This window comes from Salvia hispanica, chromosome 1 (assembly GCF_029641045.1).
Source record: "Salvia hispanica isolate PSC_SH4W2 chromosome 1, Shi_PSC_v1, whole genome shotgun sequence".
NCBI classification, from domain to species: Eukaryota; Viridiplantae; Streptophyta; class Magnoliopsida; order Lamiales; family Lamiaceae; genus Salvia; species Salvia hispanica.
In genome coordinates this window covers 14,609,138-14,627,619 of record NC_142692.1, presented here as the reverse complement: position 1 = coordinate 14,627,619, position 18,482 = coordinate 14,609,138, and the positions used below count along the sequence as shown (strand labels likewise).

Sequence of the window (18,482 nt, the reverse complement as noted above, 5' to 3'; positions counted from 1 at the left end):
CATTTTGGATCATCCATCAAAATTAGACCAATTTTTAAATATAAAAATTTTATGAACCCTACAATCCACTAACACTACTTTTTCTTACTTTATTGATTGTATATTAAAATTTGTGTCATATACAATTATATTTATTTTTAGTGTATACAAGTAGTAATAAAAAATGGATAGAAAAAAAAACATAATGATAGGTAGATTATATCTTTATATAGCACTCCCTCTGTTCTACAAAAGATGTCACACTTTTCGTTTTAGTTTATCCCATAGAAGATGTTATATTTCCCTTTTTGAAAAAAATTCTCTCTCATATGAATATAAAAATTATATTTTCTCTTTCCATTTAACACACAAAACAAACCTCCTAAGATCTCGTACCGTCTCATAAGTATGACATCTTTTGTGAGACGTAGGGAGTAGAAGTATTAATAATATAATAAAATATTAATGAAATAACATTAATAAATATAGAGTTCATAGTAAAAAAAAAAACACAAATAAGTTAATTATTCACTAACAGAGTAATAAATTGGAATTGGAACACTCCATCCATCCGTGAATAGAAGTCTCGTTTTTCCATTTTAGTCCGTCTGCGAATAAAAGTCCTGGTTCACTTTTACTATAAATGGTAATAGGGTCTCATCTTCCATTAATTCATTTCACTCCTATTTCATTTAAAACTAATATATACAAGTGAGACTCATACTCTATTAACTTGTTTCTATTCACTTTTTTTAACATTTCTTAACACTCGTGCAGCCTAAAAATGAGACTTCTAATGACGGACGGAGAGAGTAATTAATAAGCGACATAAAAGTACTCCATTAAATAAAAAGAAACTTATCTCTCTAGATTTGCCATCCTTCTCCACCGCCACCGCAACCGCAACCGCCACACCACGGCCGGTCCCCGGTCACACGTATATTAATGTGAACAAACACACCCAAGTTCAATTTGGATGCAAATCTCGTTGGTCATTTGTCGGCCGCTAATTATAGGTCGACAATCCCCACTTTATTATAACTCCATGTTTCACAACTAGGCTAATAGTATTTAATTTTATAGGCAGTATACCAACTCTGACTTGTTAGCTTTGAATTCCAAATCTGTTTGTTAGCCGTCACATATAAAACCATACGTAGAATTAATGAAAGAAAAGCACAATACCCATCCAGTCATGGATGCCCATGTCCTGATCTTCCCTCTCCCTCTCCAAGGCCCCATCAATTCCATGCTCAAACTCGCTGAGCTTTTATGCCTCCGCCAAATCAATGTCACTGTCGTCATCACTCAACACATCCAACGCCGCCTCTTCGATTCCTCCGCCATCCAAACTTACATGGAAACGAACTATGGCGGCGCCTTTCGCTTCGAATCCATCCCCGACGGCCTGTCTGAAGAGCATCCCCGAACAATTCGCGAGTTCTCGGCATTGTTGGCATCATTGTCTGCGGTGGCCCCGCCTATCTTGCAACAGATGGTGTCGGTGAGGGAGATCAGTTGCATTGTTGCTGAGGGGATTTTTTCCTTTGCGAGTGATATAGCTGGTGAGATTGGAGTGCCACTATTCTATTTTGATACTTATAGTGCTTGTGCGCTTTGGGCTAACATGTGTCTCCCTCAACTCATTCAGGCTGGGGAACTTCCCTTCAAAGGTTTTTGTTTATCACATTTTCTTCCTATTTTTCGTTTTTCCAATTCTCAACGTATATAAAATAAATGTATGGAAAACCAAATTAATATGAAGCTTGATAATTATAAGTAGTAAACAATATTAATTCAACCACTTTCCAATGACCTAAGCTCAATATATTATGTACCATAAAAAGAATAGGTATCATAGACAAGAATATGCTTTCTAATCGCCTATCAAATCATTAAATTTCAAGAAATTCCTCTGTTCTTTTACCAAAAAATTGAATGCACGAGTAATTTTTATTGTTATATTTGTTAACTAATTTTAAATGCGTAACACCAGAGAACACAAATTTTAGTTTATGATAAGATAGATTTCAGTTCACTGGAGTATAATTTTTAGTGAAAGATTTACTTTGTGAAGGATTAAGTTCATTATAATGGCATTTTGGTTCTATTTTTGTGAAGGATTTCGTTCTTTATAATGACAATTTGGTTCACTATGGTTTTCAAATTCGTGTGATGAACTAAATGCCTTTATTGTGAACTAAATCGATTTTATAGTAAACCAAATTCACGTTCTCTACTTATGTACTGTATTTAAGAATTGGTCACCCTATATCACTGCTCTATATTTGTTCTATATTTCTGGCTTTGCCCGTTAACTAAGAAACAAAAATTGTTGACATGCTGTAACTAAACACAGATGACAACTTGGACGAAACTATCAGAAACGCCCCCGGCATGGAAGGAATCATTCGCCGACGCGACCTTCCAAGCCTCTGCCGCGGCATCGACTTGGAAGATCCTGAGATCAAGCTGCTTCTGAAGCAGGCACACTTGATGCCCCTTTCTCAAGGGATCATCTTGAACACTTTTCATCAACTTGATTCTTCACTTTTATCTCATATGTTCAAACTCTTCCCAAACATCTACGCCATCGGCCCCCTCCACACTCTCCTTCAAACACAAACATCTCAGAACACCTCCTCCAGCATCTTGCCAGAAGACAGGAGCTGCATTTCTTGGCTCGACAAACAGCCCTCGAAATCGGTTGTGTACGTCAGCATTGGGAGCCTTGCTCTCATGACAAAGGATCAGTTTCTTGAGTTTTGGTATGGTTTGGTGAATAGTGGGTCGAGATTTTTATTGGTTCAGAGGCCAGGTTCGGTGGCTGGATTGGATGATGGGATTCCTGAGGAGTTGTTGGAGGGTGCGGGAGGGAGAGGGTGTGTTGTGAGTTGGGCGCCGCAGCAGGAGGTGTTGGATCATCGGGCTGTTGGGGGGTTTTTGACGCACTGTGGGTGGAACTCGATTCTGGAGAGTGTGGTGGCAGGGAAGCCGATGATTTGTTGGCCGCATCATTTTGACCAACAAGTGAATAGTAGGTATGTGGGAGAGGTTTGGAAGGTGGGATTGGACATGAAGGATAGTTGTGATAGAGTTGTGGTGGAGAAGATGGTGAGAGAGGTTATGGAGTTGAGGAAGAATGAGTTCTTGGAAAGGGCTCGACAACAGTCGGAGGCGGCTAGGTCAAGTGTTGGCGAAGGCGGGTCTTCGGCCAAAGATTTGGATCGCTTGATTGATGATATCAAGAATATGAAATTGCTCCCCAAACACCACTAATGGAGTACTCCCTCCATCCGTGAAATAATGTCATACTCCCTATGTCCCATTAGAAATGAAACGTTTTCCTTTTTAGGTTGTCTCAATAAAAATGAAACGTTTTCTAAAATGGAAATAACACTCTCTCTACTTTTTCTTCTCTCTTACTTTACTCTCTCTTCATTAACTCACAAAATACCACTACATAAAATTATGTGCCAAAAAATAAATGTTGCATATTTATTGGGACAAAGGAAGTACTATTTTATCATTTTAAGGTTCATGATTTAAAGTCTCATTTAACTTTTTTCATTATAAGTAAATGGATCCAACATTCATATAACTCGTTACACTCATTTTGGTTAGACTCCGATTTCCCAACACATTATAGTAGTAATGAAATGGACTGGGAGAGGCGTTGAAAATCTAATAGAGGTCTAATTCTAGCGGTTCAGCGTAAATTTAACTATTTTGATATCGATGACTAGATTAGCCAAAGACTTGGATTACGAACAAGATATCATATACTGATGAAGACATGTTTGATACTCAAGATAGCACAAAGATTAGATACGATAAAAACGATCTACTATAGCAGATTCTCCTATGCAGGGATGGATGAAGAGATTTGGTTTCTCTAACTAAATTGTATCTCTATTCAAACAAAATGAAGTGGATACCGAAATTATGTAGCCTTTTTTAAATTTAGAGCATCCCCATCCGTGCTCTTAGCTAATAGCATGGAAGTAGACCCGGATCCACTTTTACTCCTTTTCTTTAGCTAAGAGTATAACACCCACACTCGTGCTCTTAGCTAAGGACAAACTCAAAAGTCCCACCATTCTATTATTCAATTTAAATACTCCAATTATTAAAAATATTTCTATATTATACAAATACATTAAAAAATAAAAATTACATGATTAAAATCCTAAAAAATAAAAATTACATAATTAAAATAATAAAAAATAAAAATACATAATTAAAATCCTAGAAAATAAAAAAAATACATAATTAAAATCCTACAAATTAAAAATTACACACATGGAAGACTAGTCCTCTAACCCCAATTGCCTCTTGAGATCCCGGATCATTTGCTCATGTGTTGCAAGTTGATCCGGAGTCATCTTACACGTATTGTTCAAATAGAGTTGACCCAAGAGGGTCCACAACGAGTTGTTCGGGGGTGGAGGAGACACAAAGGGAGCGGGAGCGGGGGCGACTGGAGTCGGGGCGCGACGGCAGGTAGCCGTCGCCTTCTTCCTTCCTTGGGGCCAGTGGGAACTGCTTGGGCCAGCGTCGGGGCTACCCAAGTTAGTTCCGGCAAGCTGGGTAGCCACATCATTGGAGGCGCCATCGGATAGGGCTACCGACCTCGACCGTTTGCTAGAGGAGCTGGAGGAGGATGCTACTACGCCGCCCCTATACTTCGGATGTCGGCGCCCCTCCTGCCAACAATCGAGGTACTTGAACGGTATCATCTTCAAGCTTTGGTAGGTCGCCAAGGCGGCACTGATGATGTCGAGCTCGCTCGTGCCGCTCCCCGCCGCCCGCTCTTCCTGTTGGAAGTACCCCTGGAACTTACCGATTGCTAAGTTGCATCTGTAGACGCAATTGCGCACCATACTCTCATTGCGATAGATGGTTCCCCCCGACCGGGTTTCATTGTAAAGGCGAGTGATGCGCCACCAATACGTATACCCGGTTTGGTTCGTGCGAACGTCCGGATCTTCGGAGACTGCCAAGTAGGCTTTGAACATCGCCATCATCTCACCTGGAGTGTACGGGGTGCGGGTGCCACGAACAGGAGGAGTAGGAGTATGAATAGAAGTAGGAGTAGGAGTAGAGCTGCTGCTCCCTCCCGATCTGGGTTCGGGTGCCCACCTGAACCGGAGGCGTTTTGGTCGTGAACCGGGTAAGGACGGTAGCCACCCGAAAATTGCGAACCTTGGGTTTGAGGAGGGGCCGTAAATTGCGTTTCCTGACTAGGGAATTCGTCGGAGTCGAACCAATCGTGGTTCTAACCGTGATTGCCGGAGGGGTGATCGTCGGAGCCGGACATTGTGTAGTGTGGTGGGAATTTAGATGAAAGAATATGAGAAAAAAGATGAGAGAATGTAGATGATAGAATAGATGAGAATGTGATTTTTTTGTGTTGAAGTGAGGGTATTTATAGATGAAAATATGAATTTTGGAGGAAAAAAAATTAAAAAATAAATTAAAAGTGGGTAGAAAACGGATATAATTTTTTGGGAAGTGGAAAAATATTTTTTTTTTTTTAAACATTTTTTAAATAAATTTTGAATTTTAAAAAATAAAAAAATAAAAAAATCGAATTTGCCAACGGGCAACGGCTATGCCATTGGTCAATCAGAAGCTGCGACGTAATGGTGCTCAGCGGCACGGATGTGCTCTTAGCTAAGAGCAGCGCCGTGCCGCTGGCACGGACGAACGGACGCCGCCTGCTCAGCGGAACAAACGGACGGACGAAAAAAAAAGCACCGCTGCGGATGCTCTATAATGTTTGATATGAACTCATTCTGTCAGTTTACATTGAAAAAGTACGAGCACATAACAAGACAATAATTATTAAAAATGTTAGAGGGAACATCATTTTAGGTCAATTAACTTTGTCAATGTATCATTTTAGGTCCGTAAACTTTAAAAATATCATTTTAGGTCCGTCAACTACAAGTTGATATCATTTGAGGTATTTTGAACTTTTTTTGGATGAAAATGCCCTTAAGGCCTTCAAAGGGCAATTTGGACAATCCAAATTAATAGCTATTTAATTTCAAAACAAATAAACTAAATATAATTCACAAATCACCTATAGTAAGTTCTTAAAATGCAGTTTAGATTGAAAAAATAAAATGATATCAATTTCTAATTCACTATCCCTAAATAATTGGTCATCCAATAATTGAAAAATTAACACATACTCTCTCCGTCCCATGTTACTCTCACTTATTATTTTAGGCCGTATATTTGGGATTGATTTTTTAGTGTAATTAAATTAGAGTTTAAGTGTGATTAGAGTTCACTTAATAAATGAGCTCTTAACTTAATCTAACATATTAATTAAATACATTAATTCTAACTTAAACTATAAATAGTGTAAGTAGTTTGTGACGAGAAAAAATGGAAGAGTGCAAATATTATGGGACGGAGGGAGTATTTTTTTACAACAAATTTTAATTATATTTAAATTCAATTTGAATAGTAATTGAATTAAATAGTAGTAAAAGAAATTGTTGGACTCTAGGTCTTTGACGCAAGATGAGTGGCAAAAGAATTGTCCAAATTGCCCTTTGAAAGCCCTAAGGGCAACCGAAAAAAGTTTAAAATACCTCAAATGATATTAACTTGTAGTTGACGGACCTAAAATGATATTTTCAAAGTTCACGGACCCAAAATGATACTTTGCAAAGTTCGTGGACCTAAAAAGATGTTCCCTCAAAATATTAATATTATTCCAAATAAATACATTAATATTATATTATCTCCGTCTAAATAGTTATATTTTCAATTTTTAGCTGGACACGAATTTAATCTCTATACATCGATAATAGTTTTTCTTTTATATAAACACCTCTGCACCTTTCTATTTATATGATCTACCATGGAGAGTAATGGTTCTCCCTTGCCTATCCGCACATATAAAATATCCGGGGGACCACCACTTCATTTATCTTGGATTCAAGTATCTGTATATATTCAATGTTGCAGAACAAACTGCATACACGACTATTATAATCAGCATACCATCTCTGACTTAGATATTTGCGATTTTTGTATTCTAAAACTTTCGATTTGCTGGAAGAGACACTTATATATGAATATCCCATTACTCCAATCCAATCCAACAATGGGTGCCCACGTGCTGATATTCCCTCTACCTCTCCAAGGCCCCATCAACTCCATGCTCAAACTCGCTGAGCTTTTATGCCTCCGCCAAATCAAGGTCACTTTCATCATCACTCAACACATCCACCTCCGCCTCTTCCATTCCTCCGATGCTCAAGCTTACTCAACCAAGTATGGCGACGCCTTTCGCTTCAACCCCATCCCTGATGGCCTCCCCAAAGACCACCCCAGAACCGTCTTTGAGTTCTCCGAGCTCATGACCTCCCTGGGGGCCACAGCCCCCCCTGTCTTGCACCAGATGCTCATCTCAACCGATGACCACTCCCCCACTTGCGTCGTCGCTGATGGCCTACTAACGTTTGCTACCGATATAGCAGCTCAGGCTCGAGTCCCCCTCTTGTATTTTGATACTATTAGTCCATCTGCTATTTGGACATACATGTGCTTGCCTAAACTCATTCAAGCTGGGGACCTTCCTTTCAAAGGTTTGTCCAACACCATTTCCATTTCCTTGTCTTTAGAGAATTAAACTAATAGAAATCCATGGGTTACATCCTAAAACCAATTGCTGATATAAGGAGGGCCCATGAGACTTATATACATATTTTAGTTCTCTTTGTATTGGTTCGTTTCATTTGTCAACATTAGCTTTTGTACCTAACAGATGACAACCTAGACGAGTGTATAAGAGACGCCCCGGGATTAGAAGGCATTATGAGGCGACGCGACCTACCAAGCTTTTGTCGCGGTGCCATAGATTTCACAGATCCTCAGGTAGATCTAGTACTTAAGCAGGTGCACCACATGCCTCTTTCCCAGGGTCTCATCTTCAACACTTTCAACGCCTCGACGCCCCAATCTTATCCCAAATACGCAAACTCTGCCCTAACATCTACGCCATCGGCCCCCTCCACGCCCTCCTTCTGAAGAATCACACAAGCTACATCAACTCCACCAGCATCTGGCAAGAAGACAGGAGCTGCATTTCGTGGCTCGACAACCAGCCTGCCCGGTCCGTCTTGTATGTCAGCATTGGGAGCCTCTGTGTCATGACAAAGGAAAACTTCTTTGAGATTCTGCATGGAATTGTGAATAGTGGTTCCAGATTCTTGTGGGTCCGGAGGCCTGGCTCGGTCGCGGGTTTGGATCCCATGGAGATTCCTATTGAGTTGTCACAAGCCACGGAAGAGAGGGGGTGCACGGTTAGCTGGGCCCCGCAGCAGGAGGTGCTGGCACACCCTTCTGTTGGGGGCTTTCTGACGCACAGTGGATGGAACTCGACTCTGGAGAGTTTGATGGCGGGGATACCGATGATATGTTGGCCGCATTATGTGGACCAACAAGTGAATAGTAGGTTTGTTGGGGAGGTGTGGAAGGTGGGATTGGATATGAAGGATAGTTGCGACAGAGTTGTGGTGGAGAAGATGGTGAGGGAGGTTATGGAGGTGAGGAAGGATGAGTTCTTGGAAAGGGCCAGAGAGATGTCGGAGGCGGCGGAGGCGAGTGTGGGGGAAGGCGGCTCTTCGGTGGCGGATTTGGATCGCTTGATTGATGATATCAAGAATATGAGGTTAAGCACCAAGCACAAGTGATGTGCTTCTTTTTATTTTATTGTGGAATTGGAGTTGGATTGTTTTACTTGTTGTATTAGAGCAGAGGGAGGATACGGCTAAAATAAATTAGAGTAGTTGGATGTTGTTGTTTTATGTTATCTACACAGATGACAGATGGTTCTCCATGTTCTTTCGTTTTATATGGTTGGGTGTGATGGAATTCTTTCACTTATGAATTGTTTACATTGCCACTTTAGCTTTAATTATATTTAGCCAATTAACATTAGTACTACTTCACACGGCGCTTAAGATTAATTTTGTCTTAATAGTTTCTTAACAAATTCACTACATCATCAAAGCTAATATACCTTTCAGCATATTTTGAATTTATGAAAACCTTGATATATTTATACATAAGCGCCAGTACAATAATCCACTTGCACGGTCCCAAAGAACTAAGACACATTTTCTTTTTCACCTATCCCATACATATAATTAATACTCCTTCGTACCATAATAACAGAAGCGTTTCTTTTCAGCACTATTAGCTGGTTTAAAAGAGAATAATTCGGCAGTCTCCTTTTAGTTGTTATAATTGTTAAGTCGTTCCTACTTTCATGGATTGTTAGAGTTGTTAGGTATTCCCTATTTTATTGTATTATATCTGCTATATAAAGTGGACGACAGATAAGTTAATATCATCTTTTGGAGAGATCAGAAATAGGGACGGCAGTAGCCGTAGGCCTCTGCGGAGGATTATCGTAGGCTTCTTTCTTTCTGTCCTTTTATCAATAAATTGAGTCTTATTTCCTTAGTCATTGTGTTCTATTGGTTGAGTTGGAATCCGGCCTTTACTCCTATCAATTGGTGCGGTGAACGTGGAGAATCATGGTGAACACTCTCAACGGTTGGAGAAGGCTGTAGCAGTGATGACGTTGCAGTCCCAAAAGACGGCAGATCAACTCGGGGCATTGAGTACTAAGTTAGATGACTTCATATGGGAGTTTCGAGCTTCTCTTGCTTCACAACTGATGACATTTCCACAGTTTGATGGATCTGAGGTTCTCGTGTGGCTCGCGTGGGCAAATCAATATCTCCTCCTCAACAAAACACCTTCGGATAGACGAGCCGACTTCGCCATGCCCGCCATAGACGGACCAGCCAAGCCTTGGAAGCAATTGCTCGTTCATCGCTGCCTCTCTTTATCGTGGGACAGATTTGTTCAAGAGCTCTTGAAACGTTTTGGTGATACCATGCCATCAGAAAGCCGCGTTACCAGCAATTCATCCAAGTACAACAGTGACGATATTGTTACTGTCCATGTTGCCAAAAACCAGCTAAAAATTCCACCCACATCCAACAATAGTACTGCAGCTATCCTACCCACCGTGACAGCACCATTGTTGTCCTCTAGTCCACCTACAACAGCCCGTCACGAGATAGCAGCTATTAAAACGTCTACAAACCCCCCCGATCTCGGCACCACTACTGACAATAGCGCGCCCCTGCCCCTTCCAGTACAGCATGCCTTTCTACCACACTGCCTACACCAGCCACGGTGACAGCACCGCTGCTGTCTGCCAGCCCCGATATTCTGCAGATTCCTGCAGATTCGGATTCCCTATTTTCATCAACGGGCGTTCCATTTTCCTATCTGGTCATGCTGCGATTCCTATATATAGTGGGCAATCTTCTATGGTTCGATGCTCTGGCTACTACCCGAAAGCATGAGTTTGAACCTCCACCGGACACATTGATGTGTTTCGAATTTTAACTGAGCCTTGAGGGCAAGGCTGTTTCGAGCAGTTGATACAGATGATTAGCTGGTTTAAAAGAGAATAATTCGGCAGTCTCCTTTTAGTTGTTATATTTGTTAAGTCAGTTCCTACTTTCATGGGTTGTTAGAGTTGTTAGGTATTCCCTATTTTATTGTATTAGATCTGCTATACAAAGTAGACGACAAATAAGTTAATATCATCTTTTGGAGAGATCAGAAATAGGGTCTGCGGAGGATTATCGTGGCCTCCTACGTGAGGATTGTTCTTCTATTGTGCTTCTTTCTTTCTGTCCTTTTATCAATAAATTGAGTTCTTATTTCCTTAGTCATTGTGTTCTATTGGTTGAGTTGGAATCCGGTCTTTACTCCTATCACAGAGATTAAGGAAAATTGTGTTAGGTGAGTTAAATAAATAGAGAATAAAGTGAAAAATGAAAAAGGTAGAAAGATGAAGAGAGAGAAAAGTAAGATAGAACAAAGTAAGTGTGGAAAATGTGTTTATTTACTGTAAAGGGAAATCAATATATTACTATTGTACCAAAATAACAAAATGACTCTATTACTATAAAAACGATGAAATATTTATTTATAACAATATTTTCTCTTCTTTTTTATTTTATTATATATAGATCTCATTATTTACTATTCAATTTCGAACTATTTTTTCTAATGCTCCAATAATTTTAGCAAAAAAAAAAAGAACTAAAAAAACCCACCATTCCAACGACTGAAGACAACAATCACCAACTCAAAAGTAAAAATCCAGCATTTTCCGATGGACCAGCCGCCGCACGTACTGATGTTCCCACTGCCAATGCAAGGCCCCCTAAACGCCACCCTCAAACTCGCCCACCTCCTCTGCCTCGGTGGCCTCCACATAACCTTCCTTCTCACCCACCACATCCACGCCCGCCTCCTCCGCCACTCCAACATCCAATCCTACCCCGCCTTCCGCATCCGTACCATCTCAGACGGATTGCCGGAAAACCACCCCCGCGGCGCCGACAATTACTTGGAGCTGTTCGAATCTTTGAGGACCAAGACTCCACCTTTATTCAAGCAATTGCTGCAGACCGGCACTCCGATTTCGTGCGTTATTGCAGATGGGGTGCTGGGATTCACTTTCGACGTCGCTAATGAGATCGGAATCCCTATTTTTGATGTCAGGACTCTCAGCCCTGCTTGCCTTTGGATCTTCTTTTCCCTTCCTAACCTTATTCATTCTCGAGACCTTCCTTTCAAAGGTATGTTTTTCTATTTGTTTTTCCCAATTGTTGATTTTTTTTGTGTTTTTCTTATATGTAAATTGATTCTCATCTAAATAACTCTAAATCATTAGTGCAATTTCTTTAGATTTAAGACAGAGCTTTCTACCTATTACCAGAGCATACTCCCAAATAAGGACATTTGACGCCGAATTAATGCATAATTGGTAAAGTAATAGTGTTAGTAGATAGTGGACCCACATTACTATTAGTGTTTAACGAAGAGTCTTAGTAGTATAACTTGTAAATAAATTGATGTATATGGATAATGAGCTGAAGAAACTTGAAATGAAATAATTTTATGGGACGGGCAAAAAAAGAAAGTGTCATTTTTATAGGACGAAGGGAGTATTGGACCTTTGTTACTGAGTTTTGTCCCTGACTTACTTTATAAACACAACAATTTTTTGCTTTTTCATTTTTGGTAGGAGATGATTTGGATGTAATGGTGAAGGGTGTGCCCGGCATGGAAAGGTATCTCAGGCGCCGAGACCTTCCAAGTTTTTGTCGCTCCGGTGACTTGGATAATCCCAGCATTAGATTTTATCAGACGGAAACCATACAAAATCCCCGAGCCTGTGGTCTCATACTGAACACATTTGATGAACTCGATGCCCCAATTCTTTCCGTGATGCATAATATCTGTCCCAATATTTACACTATTGGACCACTGCACGCACATCTCAAGGCCAAATTAGCTGCCGCTTCATCACCCCTACCTACATTCTCCAATAACTTATGGGAAGAAGATAGATCCTGCTTGACATGGCTCGACTCTCAACCGCTCAAGTCTGTGCTCTATGTGAGCTTCGGGAGTCTGGCTATAGTAAACAAGGATCAACTGATGGAGTTTTGGCATGGTTTGGTGAATAGTGGTCAAAGATTCCTGTGGGTGATGAGGCCTGATTCTGAGGCTGGGGAGAGTCAGATTCCGGTGGAACTATCACAAGGTACTAAGGAGAGGGGATATATCGTTGGTTGGGCACCTCAAGAAGAGGTGTTGGCTCATCCCGCTGTTGGAGGGTTCTTGACGCACGGTGGGTGGAACTCCACGCTCGAGAGCATACATGAAGGGGTGCCTATGATTTGCTGGCCTTATTTCGTCGACCAACAGATCAATAGCAGGTTGGTCGAGGAGGAATGGAAGCTTGGTTTCGACATGAAAGATATTTGTGATAGAAGTGTGATTGAGGAAAAGATTAGAAATGTTATGGAGACGAGAAAAGATGGGTTATCGAAGAGCATTGAGCACATGGCAAATCTAGCAAAGAGATCTCTGAGTGAAGGTGGATCGTCTTACACTCACTTGGAACGTCTGATTCAAGACATTAAAACTAAGTGCAAGCGTGGCAGGGTAGATGACTCATCTAGAAATGAAATTCTATGACCAAAACTATGTGCAAGGAAATTGTCATTCATTTTCTACTATTCTAGCTTCATTATATTCCACCATAGCAAAATATGAATTTTTTCTGAGTGGAATCAGTGGATTGTCAATTTTATTTTCTTAACCACAAATTGCAGACACTACATAACAAATCACTAAATGTGACTAGAATGAAGAAATGACATTAATCAATTCATCAAGCGCCCTATTAGTGGAACCTCCCATCTTCAATCCAGCATCTATCTTCTCCTTCAACACCATAGCTCTCTTTCTCATCTCCTCCCCATCTCTCTCCACCATTAATTTCCTAATAGCATTTTCAGTCCCTCCCCTCTCCAAACCCTTGTGTAAATTGATGCCAACTCTCCAAACATCACTCACATACCTCGCATTCACAAACTGATCGCCAAAGAAAGGCGAGCATATCATTGGCACACCCTCGCATATGCTCTCCAGAGTCGAGTTCCACCCACAGTGCGTCCAGAATCCCCCGACAGAGGGATGGGACAGAACCTCCTGCTGCGGGGCCCACTTTATAATGATTCCTCTCCCACTTGTCGCCTCGGAGAACCCACTGGGCAGCATCTCGAGCCACTCAGAGCCATGGACCAGACCGGGCCGGACTGCCCACAAGAACCGGCTCCCGCTGTTGGCTAAACCCAACGCCACCTCGAGCAGCCTCGCGCCATCCATGGCCGCGACGCTGCCGAAGCTCACGTAGAGTACGGACTTCGGCGGCTGCTCATCCAGCCAGGAGATGGAGCTCATGTCCTGGGCTAGTAAGCTGCTCGATGCCGCCGAGAAGCATTTGTGGAACGGGATGGCGAAAGTTGGGGACTCAAGCTGTTGGTTGAGCCGCCCGATCTCGGGTTGCTCGAGCTCTTGGAACGTGTTGAAAATTACGGCGGAAGCCTTCTTCGTCTCTTCCACCATTTTCGCAATGTTGTTATATGCATCTTCAGCGTTGTACATTTCAATCACCGGCATGTCTTTCACCTTCAGCGGCGGCACCTCCTCCACCTCTTCCTCCATTTTCGAATCTGCCAAAAATTATACTAGTCTTAGACCGGTAACGGGTTTCGATCCCCTGTACAGCAAAAACTGCTATTCCACACAGCACATATTTTAAATAAAAAAAATAAATATTTTAATATTATAATTTATTTGTATTAAAATATATGTTGTGCTTGCAGGCACAAGCACAACAGGGGATCCAACGTCTAAGACAATCAATGTAAGCATATATTATTACACTAATGTGGAGTTCGAGTCTGCACTGAACTCTCACAAATACAATCAATGTAAATAGGAGCATGCAACTGTACCTCCGTCGGAGAGGGGGAGATATCCCTCATCTCTAAGACGAGAGAGTGCGGCGAAGGCCAAGAAAGCGCCGACGCTGCTAGTCCTCATGACAATCCTGGGAAGACCGAGAGCGGTGGCAACAGAGTGCGTAAAATACCAATTAGCATCGGAGATGAAGCACTTGACGTCGCCCTCGGAGACGAGGCCCTCGAGGCAATGGCGAAAAGGGTGGACACAGCTGGTGTTGATGAGTTTGATGATGCGGACAGGGTCGGGGGCGGAATAGGAGGATTCGGACAAGGAGTCGGAGATGGGGTGGAAGGAGAAGTGGGGGTAATTGGATGGATTGGGGGAATTGTAGCGGGTGTGGATGACGGAGATGAGGAATCCACGAGAGTGGAGGATGCTTGCCAGCTGAAGCATAGGGTTTATGTGGCCTTGAAATGGAAGAGGGAATACTACTAATCTGCATTGCTTTTTCTTTGAACAATCCATCCTTTTTTTCTTTCTTTTCGGACAAGTTGAGCTCTATTAATGTGCTCTCTAATATATGGAATATATTAAAGCTGTCATTTTAAGAGTGTGGGGGGCCGACTCGACCATAGGCAGTCACAAGTCAATTTCTTTTATGATTTACCAGAAAATTGTAGGCGTGATGGAGAAACTACATGGAGTGGAGTTTTCAAGTCCACCCAGTGGCGGATTTAGGGGGGGGCAGGAGGGGGCGGTCGCCCCTTCCCGGTCGCTCGGAGAGCCTAAACTTTCCCTTGAATCGAGCCGAAAATAGTATATCCGCCCCCTCCGCGGAGTGTAGAAATATACTTTGTTTTCAATAAATGGCATATAAAATGGAGTAGTCTAATGGTTTGTGTGTTGATTTTTTTTCTAAGAGGTCTAAGGATCAATCCTGAACAAGAGCATATTTTTTTTCATTTTTTACTCTTTTAGTTTATCAATTCATATTTCTTTCTTATCATCAAAATAATACCTTTAAATACTTTATAAAATCTATTCATATTTATTTAAATACTTTATAAAATCTATTCATATTTATTTCTTATCATCAAAATAATACCGTTAAATACTTTATAAAATCTAAACTTTTACTAATTTGCATATATTTGCATGCTAATTCATGTTTATATTTTATTAACGAAGCTAGTGCTACTTAAATATTAATATAATATTATTTATTTAATTATTAAAAATATTAATAAATTAAATATTAAATATTTAAATATTAAATTTTCGCCCCCACCATTTTTGGGGTCTGGATCAGCCACTGAGTCCACCAGTCCTGAATCTTACGTTACAGAAATTTAATTCTTAGCTTTAGAGCATGGTGCAAGAGCACCGCCCTTGCAGTCGGCAAGAGCAGGGGCGGAGCCAGGATTTTATGGGAGAAGGGGCAAAATTATAATACATAGGCAACTTTTATATATTTGAGAAGGGACATTTAGTGTGATTGAAGTATATAATCAAAAATTTATAGAGTAAAGGTCCTTTTTGGTCCTTAACATATGGTGATTTTTTTATTTTGGTCCATAACATTATCTTTTCAATTATTAGGTCCTTAACAAATAAAAATCGGTCACATTTGGTCCAAATTGGACGGAAAGGGTTAAATATAACGGTCAACGAATATTAATTGGGTTTTGACCGGATTAAGTTAATTATTAACTTAATTAATAATTTCTTACAAAATGCTTATGTATGATTTCAAACACCAATCTCCGCCGCGTCACTACCGCCTCCGCCTGTCGGAGTAGAGGACAGCGGCACCACCTCCTGCAGTGGCGTCGGGAGCGGCGAACTCCGGCACATGGGGCACGACGCGTTGAGTTTCAGCTACGCATCCACGCACATCACGTGGAAGCAGTGGCGGCAATCTAGCAGCATCCGCAGCAACCTTGGAAGGGGATGATTCCTTGATTCTGGAGTTCCCAGTAAGAGAGGTACCCCATGGAACCACAAGCAAAGGCCGTCCACAACTGAAACACCAGAATCCTCAATTCGGCACCAGCCCTAATCGCGAAGCTCATTGCTCCATCAGAAATTATATAATTAATTCACGACACCTCCGCCACAAGATCTTGAACACATCTCAGGCCGTCATCAACTCCTATCCGAAATTTGTCTTCACGAATAAGAGCGGCGCCGCTGCGGACGACGGCATATGCTCGATTTGTTTGTCGGAGTACAGGAAATCGGAGATGCTGCGGATGCTGCCGGATTGCCGCCACTGCTTCCACGTGATGTGCGTGGATGCGTGGCTGAAACTCAACGCGTCGTGCCCCATGTGCCAGAGTTCGCCACTCCAGACGCCGCTGCAGGAGGTGGTGCCGCTGTCCTCTACTCCAACGGGCCGAGGCGGAAGTGACGCGGCGGAGATTGGTGTTTCGAAATCATACATAAGCTATGCTTATAAGAAATTATTAATTAAGTTAATAATTAACTTAATCCGGTCAAAATCCAATTAATATTCGTTGACCGTTAAATTTAACCCTTTCCGTCCAATTCGGACCAAATGTAACCAATTTTTATTTGTTAAGGACCAAATAATTCAAAAGATAATGTTATGGACCAAAATAAAAAAATCGTCATATGTTAAGGACCAAAAAGGACCTTTAGTCTAATTTATATATAAATATATAGGAAAATGAGTGGACGAGGAGGGGCAATTGCCCCATGTACCCATAAGGTGGCTACGCCCCTGGGCAAGAGCACGGCTATGCTCGTCGCTGCACTCTTGCCGTCGGCACGGACTGCCTCTTGCCCAAGAGCAACGCCGTGCCGAAGAGCAGGGCAATGTGGCAGCGTTCCAATGGGCAGAGATGCCCAATCACCCCATGCGCGATTGGCGTGTTTTTATTTTATTAAATTTATTTTTTAAAAACTCATAAAAACCAAAAAATAATTAAAAAAAATCGGATTCCAAAAAAAATAGGCGTTTTTTGACCGTTTTTAAAATTTTTTTTTTACGTCAAATAGTAGTAATATCAGTCAATCTTTCTCATCGATTGCCAATTTTTACTTAAGATAGATAGGTTTATCTTTATGGTTGCAATTCTCAATTTTGTAGCCTATATATATAAGCATGTTCTTGTGTCTTCAATTAGGAAGCAACAAGATTCATCAATTATGTAATTTTTAATTTTTTAGTAATTTATAATATTATTTTGGATATTTTGAATGCATTTTAATATTGTGGAAATGTTTTTAGTAATTAAAGTATTTAAATTGAATAATAGAATGTGAGACCCTTAATAGTGTAAGAGCATGTTCTTGCGGAAGAACATGGATGTGAGTAGGGCTAGCAATTTTTGGCACGACACGATAACACGACACGAACCCACACGAAATTAATAGATATGTGTCAAAGCTTATTGGGTTCATATCCTTATCGTGTCGACACAATAACGACACAAAAATTTCGTGCCGGGTTCATGTTACACGTTAATCGTGTCGTGTTCGTGTCGTGTTCGTGTTACACATTAAGAAATAATATTAATATATTATAATATTATTATTTTTTATTTATTTTAAAATTTTAATTATGTTTAGTCTAATTGAGCAACTTAATATTAGCGTGAAAAATTGATTTTTCATTTTTTATACTGTCGTTATCGTGTCGTGTCATATAAGTGTTGTTATCGTGTCGTGTTGACCTGAAGTGGTTCATGTCGTTAATGGGTTCGTGTCGTGTTCGTGTCTGAGGGTAGCGGGTCGTGTTCGTGTTTGGAGTTTTCTTAACGGGTCGTGTTCGTGTCTGTTGTTGTCGTGTCGTGTCGTTATCGTGTCGACACGATAACGACACCACACGCACGATTTGCCACCCCCAGATGTGAGTGTTGTGCTCTTGCAGAAGAGCAGAGAATTAAAAATAAATAAAGGTGGGTCAGGGCCCACATCCGTGCTCTTGGAAAGAGCATGGATGGGATGCTCTTAAGTGTCGTACTCTTATATCTCTATTGGTTTTGCACTTGTTGTGCTGATAGCTTTGTTGATATTTTTGCTTCCGTTTTATTAGTCTGTGTACTTTTGATGGTGTTGTACTCTACTAGCCACTTTTGAATGGTTTGAGATTTTTT

At 41.0% G+C, this 18,482-nt stretch overlaps 3 protein-coding genes and 1 pseudogene across 5 annotated transcripts; 3 read left to right on the top strand and 1 right to left on the bottom strand.

Annotated features, from left to right (window-relative positions):
• The first annotated feature begins 1,074 nt into the window (after nucleotides 1-1,074).
• LOC125219451 (7-deoxyloganetic acid glucosyltransferase-like) lies at nucleotides 1,075-3,404 on the top strand. 2 transcript variants are annotated; one of them, XM_048121425.2, is made up of 2 exons: nucleotides 1,075-1,652; nucleotides 2,339-3,404. In XM_048121425.2, exons 1-2 carry the CDS (start codon nucleotides 1,145-1,147, stop codon nucleotides 3,256-3,258), a joined length of 1,428 nt encoding a protein of 475 aa, XP_047977382.1. In that variant the 5' UTR covers nucleotides 1,075-1,144; the 3' UTR covers nucleotides 3,259-3,404. The 2 variants fall into 2 exon arrangements, with proteins under 2 accessions (XP_047977382.1, XP_047977384.1); XM_048121427.2 differs by having other exon boundaries at nucleotides 1,078-1,544.
• A 3,593-nt stretch (nucleotides 3,405-6,997) lies between these two features.
• Nucleotides 6,998-8,885, top strand: LOC125219919 (7-deoxyloganetic acid glucosyltransferase-like; annotated as a pseudogene). The gene is made up of 2 exons (XR_016134473.1): nucleotides 6,998-7,589; nucleotides 7,769-8,885. The product of XR_016134473.1 is annotated as a 7-deoxyloganetic acid glucosyltransferase-like (transcript).
• Nucleotides 8,886-11,127: 2,242 nt separating this feature from the next.
• On the top strand, nucleotides 11,128-13,148 carry LOC125219029 (7-deoxyloganetic acid glucosyl transferase-like). The gene is made up of 2 exons (XM_048120870.2): nucleotides 11,128-11,678; nucleotides 12,128-13,148. The coding sequence occupies exons 1-2, from the start codon at nucleotides 11,210-11,212 to the stop codon at nucleotides 13,084-13,086; spliced, it is 1,428 nt and encodes a 475-aa protein (XP_047976827.1). The 5' UTR covers nucleotides 11,128-11,209; the 3' UTR covers nucleotides 13,087-13,148.
• Nucleotides 13,118-14,923, bottom strand: UGT76B1 (UDP-Glycosyltransferase superfamily protein). Its single transcript, XM_048120871.2, has 2 exons — nucleotides 14,412-14,923; nucleotides 13,118-14,126 (listed from the first exon to the last, which is right to left on the bottom strand). Exons 1-2 carry the CDS (start codon nucleotides 14,884-14,886, stop codon nucleotides 13,252-13,254), a joined length of 1,350 nt encoding a protein of 449 aa, XP_047976828.1. The 5' UTR covers nucleotides 14,887-14,923; the 3' UTR covers nucleotides 13,118-13,251.
• Nucleotides 14,924-18,482: the final 3,559 nt, after the last annotated feature.